The 13,823-nt window shown below is 31.5% G+C and overlaps 1 protein-coding gene across 1 annotated transcript in view; it reads right to left on the reverse strand.

Moving 5' to 3' along the window:
• Window positions 1–13,823, reverse strand: part of mtt (mangetout) — a 750,264-nt gene that overhangs the window by 277,414 nt on the left and 459,027 nt on the right. Inside the window, exon 5 of the mRNA XM_072543415.1 lies at window positions 6,576–6,827. Within this exon, the coding sequence (XP_072399516.1) occupies window positions 6,576–6,827 (252 nt within the window). The remainder of the gene's footprint in view (window positions 1–6,575; window positions 6,828–13,823) is intronic.

Raw genomic sequence — 13,823 nt, forward strand, 5'->3', positions numbered from 1 at the left:
TATAGTGAACAAGAAAGAACAAAGAATTTTATTTATAAAATACCTTGTGAATGTGATCAGTTTTATTTAGGTCAAACATCAAGGCCATTAAATGTTCAGAATAAGTGAACATCAATCTTATATTAAAAATAGAAAATTTGATAGATCTCAGATATGTAAACACGCATAAGAAAATAAACATAGATGAGACCAATTGTGTTGCAAATTTCTCCGCAGAATGCAATAGGATCTGGTTACCCATATTAAAAGGGTAAGTTAATTAAAGAAAAATACCACTATTACTAAGTCAGTAACATATCTAAGATATCATTTATGTGTTCTAAATTACATACGTATAAAATCAGGATGTTTATTGACAGTAAACTAAATGTAAGACCAAATACTTACCACGTCAATATAACCTCATAATATAGTTATATTATGAGGATTTTTCCTGGTTTTTTTCTTATGATATACTATGGAATCCCTAATAGGAGAATTTTACTGCCATCATGGCATGTAGTTGTCTTTTTTAAAGACGAATCACATGCTATCGTTCTTTCTGACGGATATTCTTAAGTTAAAGTTGATTTCATATAATCGAATGAACCTAACTGATGAATGAAGTTAACTTAAAGCATCAGCGAGAGACGCTCCTATCTGACTTGACAATGGCACGTGCGTCCTTGCCGAAACGTCTTTAAAATAATGGTTTTACTGGGAAACTGTAACATATATATATACATATATATATATATATATATATATATATATATATATATATATATATATATATATATATATATATATATATTGTTGTGGTATTCAAAATTGAAGAGTAAAAATATTAAAAGTACGATGAAATCAATATTTCGGAGATTATAGAAAATAAAAATACTCCGAGCTGCCTGGAATTAACCAAAGGTAATCTTAGTCATAAATAAACTTTTGTATAAATATAACAAGTGAATAGTGCGGGTACAATGAACAGAAGTTAACGAGGGTTTTTCCCCATAAGCCATAAAGTGTTCAGTAATCCGGGTTTGTGCCATGAACAAGACAATAAAAATAGTTAATAAATAAATGATTGTTTGGAATATGTAAATACCCAGTAGAAATTAAGTGTCCTTGTAGAAATAATATGAATTAGGAAAGTTTGTAGGTATTTCTGATATTATGTGGGAGTGGTATGCAAATTTCTGACTGGCCGAGAATTTGAAAAGTGGATGTGGGTGTGTATAATGAGAGGTTGGATGGGGGGATAGAGGAGATGAGAGAGTAGTTAGTTCCAGTTTGTTAAAGTGAATGGTTGGTTTTCGAGTTGGTCTCCAAGGGTAGTAAGTGATAAAGAATAAGTTGTGAGTTGGTGAAGTAAGTGTGTCCGACGGTAGCTGATCTGGTACAAATTTGTAAGTAAACTTTTCCTACTTGTATTCTACGTATCGCTGTTTATTTCGGAACGAGAGATTAAGTTTGGCGAGAGGAAGAGAGGCTGGCATCATTGGAAAGGTACGTGCATTCAAAGGAGAGCAGTGAAGACACTAAATTGCAATATATTGTTTAATATTGCCAATTACATAGGAGGCTGCTGAGAACTGATAGTTCATTTTGCATAGAACGAGGAATTGGACAACTCAAGGCAGAGGAAGCGTTTCAACAGGAGAAACATTCATAATATATTCAATTTGAAAATTTTGGGTAAATAATAATATATCATATTAGTAACGTGTGAATAAGTTGTCGATAGTCGAAGGAGATCAAATTTGGTCTGAGAGGGGACACGGAGCTCTGGAGAGAATTGGATAATTCATACAAATTTTTCTTGGTTCAATCGATATATCAAAATTGCATTAGGAAGGAAACTGAATAAATATTATTTGATTTGTTTATGAAGAATAATAAGCTGGATTTGAGATTGTAATTGTATTATATTATCTATGCATTATTGAAGGTTCACGTACGTAGAACGAATTTTGTTTGATAAAATATTGTATGCTAATAATTTTTGGAGGTATTTTAATCAGTTTATTTTATTACATTATTTTCATATCATATTATGTTGTTTTATTCCGTTATTCTTTGGACCTAACCCATCAGCTGTAAAGTATAGATATTGAAGCACGAGTAAAACCTGAGATAACAAAATTGAAAGGTGTGATATAAATCATAAATCAAAAATTTTAATAATGTTTAATATATATTTTTTGTGAAGTTTTAAAATTAAAATTCTTGATATCACATTAATATATATTGTATAAATAACTGACCCAAACAGTTTTACAAAAAGGTAAAAACATTGTTAATATCTCCTGCCGACTACCGTGAGCTGTCACTCATGAATAAATCTGCTGCCAACTAAAGTTAATCGCATTTTCTAAACGTAGCGGTTTTGAATATTCGGTACGAATTATTCGCTTCCGATTTTTTGCCAGCGCCCGTTTATTCGTTTATTTCCAAATTCTGTGTTTTGTTCTACTCTGTTTTCACAATGTTTGGAGTGTTTATTTTTAGTTCAACATCGTCATATTTTTTATATTGTGTTAAATTTTAAATTAAAATGTTTACAAACTAAAAGCATTTGTCTCAAACGCAAAAAAATTCTAGGAAAAATAATTATAGTTATAAAAGGGTTACGATCAACAAATACGTCAGTACGTGGGTACGCTTTTATTGATTATGTTGTGTGTCTATATCATGGACGTATAGACACAGATGGACTCAGTTATTTACATAAAAATGTGAAGCCAAAATTATTTGACTAGGTCACATTCTCAGCACCTTCAAATGTTGTCACATTTTTTTATTAAAATATCTTATTCACGTATCGCTGAAAATATTACTATATTTATTTTATACTCTACAGGTGCTATCAAACCAAAATAATAATTTATTACTTATATTAATATATTTAATTGTAATTAAAACATCAAATGTGCACATAGTGTGCATATCATTTAATAATAGCGTATAACAGATATCAACCAATTATTTTATATGTAGAAGCACTGAAACCTATTTATTAATGGCAACGGTGTTTACATTTCTCTGTCTTATGGCTCTACGTCAAACTTCAAATGCTGTTCCATGTCATGTCCATGTTTGTTTACTTTTTACCAAAGATGAGGAAAAGTTGTTTTTTGATATTTTGGCTGTATTTTAAGTGATATTTGTAAATAGTGAAATAAACAAATTATAATAATGGTGCTACAGTTTTGCATTTGCAAAAAAAACGAAATATTTACATCCCAATGTCTCATTTAATTTGTAAGTACTGTTTGTTTACATTATTTAAGATGAGGACCTGAGGAAGCCTGTGTGTTTACATTTTAAAATATGTCTTTCATAGGCATACCATTGGGTTTATTCATATTAATTAATGTATTGAACAAGATATTAGTTCATGAAATTAGTATAGACATTTTTAAATTGTAAGTAGACATCATCTGATTAAAAAGATCTGTTTAGTAGCTTTTTAATTTAATATTTCTCATGAATTAACAATAAATTAGTGAAATGAATAAAACTCATTTATTTTTCTATGTAGGTTTCCAAATAATATTGATTAATGATGAAACTTACTCTAAACTTCAACAGAGAAAACAGTATAAAAAAACCTTTCAAAAGCATCCTTTTTGGTTATTTAAACTTGTAAGGAAGCTGAAAAATATTTCAGATTTTTTAATAAAACTATAAATATCTACAACAGACTAGTTAAAAACCTTATGAATATTTTGATTAATAAAACCATACAAAATGTCCCAAAATCAATCTATGAGCATTTTGGTGACCGTATGTATGACGAAGATGCAATTGATGGTCACTCTATGCAACTTTTAAAATTGGTTTTTGAGAAATATTTTAAAATTGGAATTCATCATGAAACGAGGACTACTTTAGATGCTAACACCGTGCGCATAAGAAGCGTTCTTACTAAGACTGTTTTATTTCGCAATTAATAAAAATTTATTTCTATACCAACGTCTTCTATTATGTATATTTACCATTTTTACTTTAATATTTCTGTTCGGTAAATAGCTTTTCAATAATTTATACATTTTCACGCCTACTTTTTAATAAGTAGGTATATTTCCAATAATTTTATGTCAAATGCCAGCAAGAGCTTTGGAATAATCAATAAATAATTTTGTAGCAGAAACCCTTACTACGTGGAATCTATTGATATTGTATTAAAACAAATTTGTCACAATTTGAAAAAATATGTTTTAACACATTATCAATAAATATAGGTATGTACTTAAATTTGACAAATGTATATTTTTTAATTGTTTTTTTTATCGTAGGATTATTTGATACCTATTAAAAAATTAACTTGAGCTCAACTATATTTTATTGTATTAATTTTAAAGCAAATAAAATTGTATTTTATTTTTTCTATAAAAACGTGTTTTTATACATTATTACTACTTCCAATTATTAACGTCTGAATAATTATCCCCGCGAGTAAAAATTCAAGCACGCTTATGCTCATTGAGGAAGTATCACAGTCTATCGATACCCGTTTTACTCCCCTTTACCCTCTTGTCCAGGAATATCGAAGCTTCAAAACAGTGTGTGTTTAAGGTATCTTATTGCTGGGTCCATCTATGTTTATACGTCCATGATTGCTACACTTATCAATGGTGACTTTTATGCACATAATTTTTGTTTTTTTGGCTATATTTTGAGAGGTGTTATGTTTTTTGTTCAATGTAAAAGCTTTCTGTATTGTCTTACTCTTTATCAGCAATTGGTACCTAAGTCTGTATTAAATTTAATTTTTTATACTTCTTCTTAGGATGCCTTTCCGTTTCGAACGTTGGCGATCATTCTGGCTATGATGACTTTGTTGGTTGCTATACGAAATAACTGTGTTAAGGTCTATATATAGCATACTCTCAGGTTAGTAAGAGAGGATGTTCTTCTTCGTTCTGGGGCCCTTTTTCCTTTAATTTTACCTTGCAAAATGCATTGGATTAGCACATATCTGCCTTGATTTTGCTCATATATGCCTTAATTTCCCATTATATGTGCCAAGTACTGCAGCTTATAGCCCTTCACAATGTTGAACAAATTCGCGGTTGAGTTCATCCTCGGTAGTATTTCTTTATTGGTGACTTTGTCTATCCATGGTATCTTAAGGATCCTTCTGTATAACCATAGGTTAAAAGCCTGAAGTTTTCATAGAGTTTCCGCCTTAAATGTCCACGTTTCTACTGCGTACAAAAGCACTGAGCACACATAACATTTAAGATGCCTTATTTTTGTTTCTAGGGTGAGGTCATGGCTCTTGAACACAGAGCTCATAGTCAAGAATGCACTTTTTGCCTTTCCGATGGGATATTTAATCCCTTGGGTATTGTCTTAAGACTCATTGATTATAGTCCCCGAGTAGTTGCACTGTGAGGTACGTTCAATTCTCATTTAATTTACATACCGATTTGCTCTATTTATGTTTTCCTTGCTGAAGATTATTAGCTTGGTTTTGCTGGTGTTTAAATCCAGTCCATATGTTCTGCTTGTTTCCCTTATTTTGTTCAATAAATTTTGCAGGTCTTCTATGGCATTGAAAAACACTATTGTATCATCTGCATACCGCAAGTTATTGAGCTTGACTCCATTTATTGAGATGCCTTTATAAATATCTTTTAGAGCCTCTTCAAAAATGTGCTCCGAGTACAGATTGAATATCAGTGGTAAAATTATGCACCTCTGTCTTACTCCTCTTAAGATTTTGACCTGATCTGTATATTCTCCATCTATTCGGTGTACCGCTAATTGATTCCAATATAATAAAAGAAAAATGGACTAAGATGGTCAAAAGAGCACAAAAATGCAAATTTCCTGCATCTCTCATGAGCTAGAGCAGCATATCGTCTAAAGGTGTGAGAAAGTTACATTTTATCGATGGGATTGTAAACACGGACAGATATTTGACTATTTTAAAAGAATCTCTTTTACCGACTATGGAACACCGTTTAAGATCAGCAGAAGATTTTGTCTTCCATTAGGACGGAGCAGGTTGTCATACCTCAACAAAGAGTTTAAAATGGATTGAAGACCATGGGATACCAATGGAATGAGTTTCTATCAGTTCTGAGTTGGCCCTGATAGAGACTTTGTGGCGTGAAATGAAAAAAGCTTTGAGAAAACATCCTGCAGGTCCGTCAACCAATTAAAGGAAAAATTGCAAGAAATATGGAATTCGTTTACATTAAAATTTTGTCACAATTTGGTAAGAACTTTGTCTTGAAAAATTGTGGATGTCATTAAAAATAAAGAGGATGTAACTCATTGGTAAAATTTCACATTTACACATTCTATACGTTTTTTTTTAATTTATTATTATTCTGTTTAATCAATAGTTTTTATTAAGTTATAAAATATTTTCTATAATTAGTTAATTTAGTTAAGTTATTCTATAATAACGTTAACAATTTTCAAATTGCCCCCTGTATAAGCACACTATGCTTGCATTCAAGAATTATCATTACTAAAAATAAAACAGAACAACAAAAAACAATTCAAGACGAAATGATCATTAACCTAATCCCGTCCACAATCATTAACCTAATTCTAAGTAATTAAAAATAGCTTACCGACAAACCACGGATTGCGAGTGTTGTTCTCAACATGCAAATTAAGAAAATACTCGTGAAACCCGTGAACTTCTCTAGCCTGCGGTTGCACCGAGAGCGTTCCTTCAACTTCCGCTTCATTTCCTTCAGAGACCAGGGATCTAGCACTCCAACCGTCACTGCCGATCCAAGAAAAGTATCCCGTCGCATTACACCGACGGACGGCTTTCATTAATTCAGCGACTTCCTGATCTGATCCGAACACTATGCAACCTGAAACAATAGATGGAGTTTAGATGCCTTGTAAATGTAAATAAAACTGAATGAACAGTATAAAATCTCGTAAAATAAATAATGAAATGCGTAATTTGTAAAATGTAAAATGCAATAATTAAACTACGATAATATTACTATATTATTGTACTGTCGTGATTCAATTATAATGATGTTTTAAATTGGCGAGTAATTTAAGTTGGCGATAAAATCTCGACTTGCAAAAGTAACCGTACACGTGGAATTTCAGTTTTCTCTTTTTAGTTTTGTTGAATTGTTTTGTATAATAATTAACCCGGCGACTGAGTGGTGACATTTTCTGGCAATAGATGTATATTGGAGTAATTATTGCCCCATTTTTTTATATATAAAATTGAGAACATATTTTATTTTTACACGCAACCTTAAGATTTAAAATCATTTTTATATTGTTATTATAGCCTTTATTAAATTTATATTATTTTAAAAATTTCCGTTAAAAAGTTCAATAATTGACTCAAGAAGATATCCGAGGTTAGCATTCTAGTTTATGTAGGTATGTAAAGGAATCTTATGTTTGGTATTTTTATTCTAGCTTTCTTCAATAAGGTATACGAACATAAATCGCCTGCGTTGCAAAACAACTTTCTTACAAAATTTATACAACCACAGACTCCACAACGACATTATCCTAGAACAGATAATCCTAAGAAACGACAGCGCAATGATTATTTTATACGAAAAATCGATGGTAATCTCCTACGCGTATGCGTTACTACTTTTCAGTCAGTTACTCAGATGTGCATTCCAGAATAAAATCCATTGCTGCTTATTTGTTCAGTGTGGGTTCTTCAAGACCAGAAAGAAGAGGGGGTTCTAGAGTCACTCTTAAAGACAATGAAACAACTTTGTCAATAATAAATCATATAAAAAATTTAAAATGTAGAAGTAGTCCTTATGGTCGAAACAAAAGTGTTCGAGGTTATTTACCACCTGAATTGTCAGTGAAAAAGTTATATAATTTGTGGTGTAGCATTAGAAACACAATGAAAGCTCCAATAACTTCGTACTCCAAGTATTATAAAATATTTGCCAAAAAATTTAACTTGGGTTTTGGTCATCCACGGACAGACGTATTTTTGTGAATTAAAAAGATAGAACTAACAGCTGCGACAAGCATTGATGTTAGTAACAAAATCTCAACCGAACTGAAATTGCATAAGGTACGAGCGAAAAAGTTTTATTAACTCCTAAAAAAAAAGAAACCAGCGAAGTGGTTAAAGTTTGTTTTGATATGCAACAAAACCAACCTTTACCAAAACTAAGCATTTCTGATGTTTATTATATGCGGCAGTGGTGGTTATATAATCTTACTTTTGCAATACTAGAAACAAATCAGAATAAGGATAATTGTTTTGCTTACACTTGGACTGAAAACGAAAGTGGTAAAGGGTCAAATGAAGTAGGTTCCGCACTAATGCATTTTCTTCATTCATTAGAAGCAAAGTACCTTTCTTTAAACCCAGATGAAAGACCTCAAATCTTAAAACTATATTCTGATTCTTGTCCTGGTCAAAATAAAAATTCTGCAGTTATATTTACTCTATTATGTTATGTACAAAATAGCATATTTAAGGAATTTCAGCACATATTTCCAATAAGAGGCCATAACTTTTTGTCGGCTGATCGCGTCTTTGGACGATCTGAAAAAATAATAAGGAAATAAGAACAAATTTCGAGTCCTCAAGGTTATTACAATATTTTTGATAAAAATTGTAAAGTGCGGTAAAATGGTCAAAAATAGGTTATTAAAAAATACAAAGCTTTGGTCTTCAAAATGTTAAAAAAAAAGTTTGCGTTTAAGTTAACTGAGCAACGAATCTTTACTTAATACAAAGGAAAGAAAACAGTTTCTGTGCAAAACACTTACACCGGCAATGCATGTTCACACAGTGTATTATACATATATAACAGCCACATTATTACCAACTGTTAACAAAATTAATGCTGCCAAAAAGGCAAATGTGAGACATCTTTTAAAATTTGTCAAGTTAACCGATGAGGAAAAGATGTTCTACGAACTTGCACTGCAGAATGTTGGCAATGTCAATGAAGACGTTGCGGAAGAAGTCGTGGACAATGAGGAAGTATTTCTTTAGTATAATTCATAGTGTATTCGTTTTTTCTTTGTTGTTTTGGTTAACTAAATCTCTTGATAATTTTTCAAATGTACCTTAAGTCCATGGACTTAGTTTAACTTTGGAATGTTATATAATCTTTTTTATTTTATTAAAAAGACAAAAACAAATAAAACCTAAATTTGATTAATTGTGGTTAATTAGAAGGTTATGATTAATAAATCTGCAAAAAATCTTTTCTCTACCAAATGCGAATCAATAGCAACAGAAATTCGTTCGTAGTGAAAAATCACAAATTTGAACTTGGTAAGTTTTGGAATAACGCTCTTCATATACAGCCGCCTGGAATCGTTTTCGGTGGAGATGATTGGTGAACACCAATATGGCTTCAGACCAAAGAAGTCAACTATAGACCAAATACATATGTTAAGAGGTATAGATGAAAAATTTGTGTTGAATATAACATACCTATTTACAACTTGTATTCATTTCAAACAGGCGTTTGATGGAGTAGATCGACAAAAGATGTTAAAGTAACTATCTATATTAGGGATACCCAATAGGTTGGTTAAACTTATACGAATTACTCTGGAGGGTTCCAAAGCTATGGTGAGAATAGATGGAGATATGACGCAGGCCTTTGATATTGAAAATGGAGTTAGACAAGGTGATGCTATATCAACAACACTTTTTAATATAACTTTAGAAGATGTTGTTAGAAAACTGGATATAAACGGCTGTATTAATACAAGATCAATGCGAATATACGCTTATGCGGATAATTTTGCCATAATAAGCCGCAACAAAAGGGTATTAAGTGTATTAAAGGGTATTAAAAGTTTTAGAACTGAAACGAGAAGCTACTACGTTTGGTCTATATATAAATGAAAGCAAAACAAAATATATGGAGTACACAAAATCGAATCAACATAATAATCTGAAGGTAGACAACCATACCTACAAATATGCCTCCACTTTTCCCTACCTAGGCTCAATAATAAATGGCAACATTTATGCATACAAAGACTTAATGAAAAGTAAGTTACTGAATCGTGAGTCTAAGCTTAGAATCTACAAAACAGTAATTAGACCAGTGGTCACATATGGATATGAAACGTGGACCCTCTCAACCACTGATGAAAATCAACTGAGAATATTTGAGCGTAAAATACTAAGGAAGATGTTTGAAACAACCCAATGCAGCGATGGTTCATGGAGAATTAAAATGAACCACGAGCTGGATGAACTAATGCAGAGCGCAGATATTGTTAGATTTGTAAAATCACAAAGACTAAACTGGCCTGGTCACCTAGAAAGAATGCCAGATAATCGACCTGTAAAAGTAGTCCAGAGATGGAAGCCCCAAGGAAACAGAACAAGAGGAAGGCCCCGTAAAAGATGGATAGACGACGTAGAGAGGAATCTTAAAACCATGAACATCAGGCAGTGGCGAAGAAAAGTATCCGACAGGGCAGAATGAACGAACATCGTTAAGCGACCAAGACTCACAAGGCCTTGTAGCACCATTAGAAAAAGAAAGAAGAAGCATAATTAATTTACAATTTGTTGCACGTTTAGAACAAAAATATACACAAGCTCTGAAAAGGCGTGGTTTTCAGCTCTGAAAACTGCGTGGTTTTCAGCTCTGTTTTTGAAATTCAAAAAGATTGTCGGAATTTCCCTCTTGTTTTTAGGAATAGTTCCAACATATGTTAACCAATGTTAACTAAGCAAATGTTCCATTAGCGGATTGCTGGTAAACCAGTTGTCGAATGCAATGTAGCAGTTAGTACCACGTAATGGATTTACAGGTCTGTTTACTACATCAAACAGTCGATTATTGAACTAAAAAGGTCCGTCAGGCTGTCAGCCAACATATACCTCTAAATTTATAATGTTTAATGTTTTGGCATCCTCAAAGGTAAATATTTTAATGCTATTTGGACGCCTTATTGAAGATATATTGTTAAAAGGAACAACGTTCCCGAAAAGATTCTAATTTTTCCTCGATCGTCAAATATCGACTAGGAATAAAATATTGTTGACAATTGGATACAAATCGATCATAAATAGCTAGTATAGCTGCCAGTTTATCTACTCTTTCTCGTTCTTCTCTATTTTCGATGTTATCGAATCGTAGGCGCTTTAAAAGTAAAATAAATCTTTGCACGGAGATTATTAGCCTAAAATTGTCAAATCTTATTCCATCTGTAGCCCAAAAATTTTCCAGATTTAACCTGTTTGCTTTATAAATGCCCGATAGACATAATAATCAAAAAACTGCACGAATTTCATATTCTGCATCCGTAGTCTTGGTAATATCCTTATGTTGGTCATTTAAATTCTGAGCGACTAAACTGATTTTTTATTGCAATGGACAATATCTCCTTCAATAATATTATGCATAAATATTTCCCAGCAAGAAATAAAAAACTTGCAATGTTTTGCATTATTTCGAAAGTGGAGTAATTAAATTTCCTTGTCGTTTTCTAACCGATTTATTAAGACAGTTCCTTGCCCATTTTGTTTTCCCATCCCTTTCAATAAAAAACTTAGTTTTTTTTACTCTATATTCTTTAAACTTATTGTTGTCTTGAGAAGATTTTTCGACGAAAATTGACTTTCCTGATTAGAAGTTCCAGGCTGAGTGTTCAATCACAAATTAATCCCTTAATTTGTATACTCACATTATTCTCAACGTAATAAATACTACTCATAAATTGTCGAATAATATATTTTTCTACTTGAACTTCCTAAGTCTTGCAATATTGGCCTAGATAAAAGTGTAGAGAAAGCTCATAGTTCAAATTTTGTTAGTATAATAGAAGCATTAACCTCTGTGATGAGGTATATATTCTTTGTGAAATTATAAATTAACTATTAAGTTGCCTAACCAACACATATAGTGTAATTAGTAGTAGCTGTCAGTAAAACCATAATTTTACTCCAAGACTTCAACATTTTATTGTATTTACCATCGTCGATCGAGAAGAATCGGACAAAGGGGCATTACAAAACAATTCGATCCTTATAACTACAATCGAATCTGTCCACTGACAATTTTCCACTGATTTAAGTTGGTTTTTTAAAACATCCTCACTGGAACGAAGGCTAATCTGCTGACTTTAATTTTCAGTTTCGCTTTCTAATCCTAACTCTGATCCAGTTAATTCGTCCTGTCAAAGCTTCAATAAGGCTTCTTGTTCTTTCTCTCAACTACACATATTTCTAGATGTCCTGTGTTTTTTGAATTCTCCTAAAATGTCATTATAAGGTTTATTACCTTAGTTAAATTAATTATTTTACAAAAATAATTTCTAAATAAAAGTAAAAGCTACATAATCTCATTATTTCCTTTGAAATGTTTCGTTTTCTTTCATGAAAAAAATCAACAGTTGTCCACATTAAGCTTCTGTAAAGGAACCTTGAAATTACCATAAAAATTAATAAGAATTTTCTTTGAATAAGAAACAGCATCTGGTAATTTTATAACTTTGACAGAAAATTAAAAACACGAGCATTTGAGAATACTAATGATATATAGCGATGTTTCTGTTAAAAGGAAATGGCTAGTATTTAGGGTACCGAGGTTTTGAATACAAATTAAGCTTTTCTCTCTAAAAGCTCGAGCATTATTCGGGTAACTATCTAACTGTTGTTTTCAGAACTTTCCAAGGAATAAAACAAAAACCTGGTTTTATTCATAGAGCAACTTTTCACGAAGTTATAAAACTTTTAAGTTAAATTGAGATCTGAACAAAAGAGTGATTTTTAATTTGACTATAAAAAGAATATTTTCTATGTTCTCCTAAACGTTTATTAATTTTGTAGGCCACTAAAATATTAATTCACGTCTAGACTACAAAGTTATGGATCTGATTTAATATGTTCTTTTTTTTTCTGTAAGTGTTTATGTCGAATTGTTTATTAAATTGTGGGTTGTTTGCAGTTTTTTACCGTCGGTATTTCTTTCTTCTTTTTGTTTAATTTTGTTTATACTATATTTAATATGAATAATTTTGAAAAATAATCTATTGTGACCATTGAGTTCTTGTTTTTTCTGACATCGAAAGTGGACTAAGACTGCAAGTCCTTCAAAAGGCTCTCCGGAAAGATATTGTACCATTTTACCGCCACTTCCTAGGGACCTTTTTTACCGATACATAAATCGCAGTTCTTGCACCAGTCCTCTATATCTCGGTAATAATTAATCCAGTAAAATCTATCTTGAACTCTGGCTAGTATTCTTTTGACACCAAAATATCCTCCAGAAAGGCTGCTATAAAATTGTTTTAGGACGGACCTGATAGTGGCATGATTATACCACGTTTTAAAGCAGTCTGTTATTTTTCCATTTTTAAATGTAAAATACGGAAAAAAAATTTAATATTCTTAAATATTATCAACAAATAATAGTGCAGTGTTGATGCCAATCGACTCAACCCGACGTGAGTAACAAAAAACCTTTATACAGGGTGTCATAACTATTGGGACATAGACTAAGGACAGGTTATTTGGACCAAAATATGGCTATTGGGCCAAATATGCCTTAATAAAATGTTGCTGAGAAAAAAGATACAGGGTGTTAAAGTTAATTTTTGTTTTTCGTTTTTTGCTAATAGTTTCCCTGTATATTTATAAATTGCTATCCAAATTGGCACAGAGGCATAATCTTAGACAAGAAATAGTATTTTATTTACAATTCCACTATCAAATACCAAACTAATAAACAAAGTTGCAACTAACGTAAGGTTTCCGTTTTGACGATAAATAAAAACTAAACACGCTTTAACTTTAAAGAACTCACAAAAACTCAAACCAAATGTTCTACATGGTCTCCTCCGATTTCTATGCCTTTTCTAATTCTTTTTATAAAGGA

Source organism: Diabrotica undecimpunctata, chromosome 9 (assembly GCF_040954645.1).
Source record: "Diabrotica undecimpunctata isolate CICGRU chromosome 9, icDiaUnde3, whole genome shotgun sequence".
Lineage (NCBI taxonomy): Eukaryota > Metazoa > Arthropoda > Insecta > Coleoptera > Chrysomelidae > Diabrotica > Diabrotica undecimpunctata.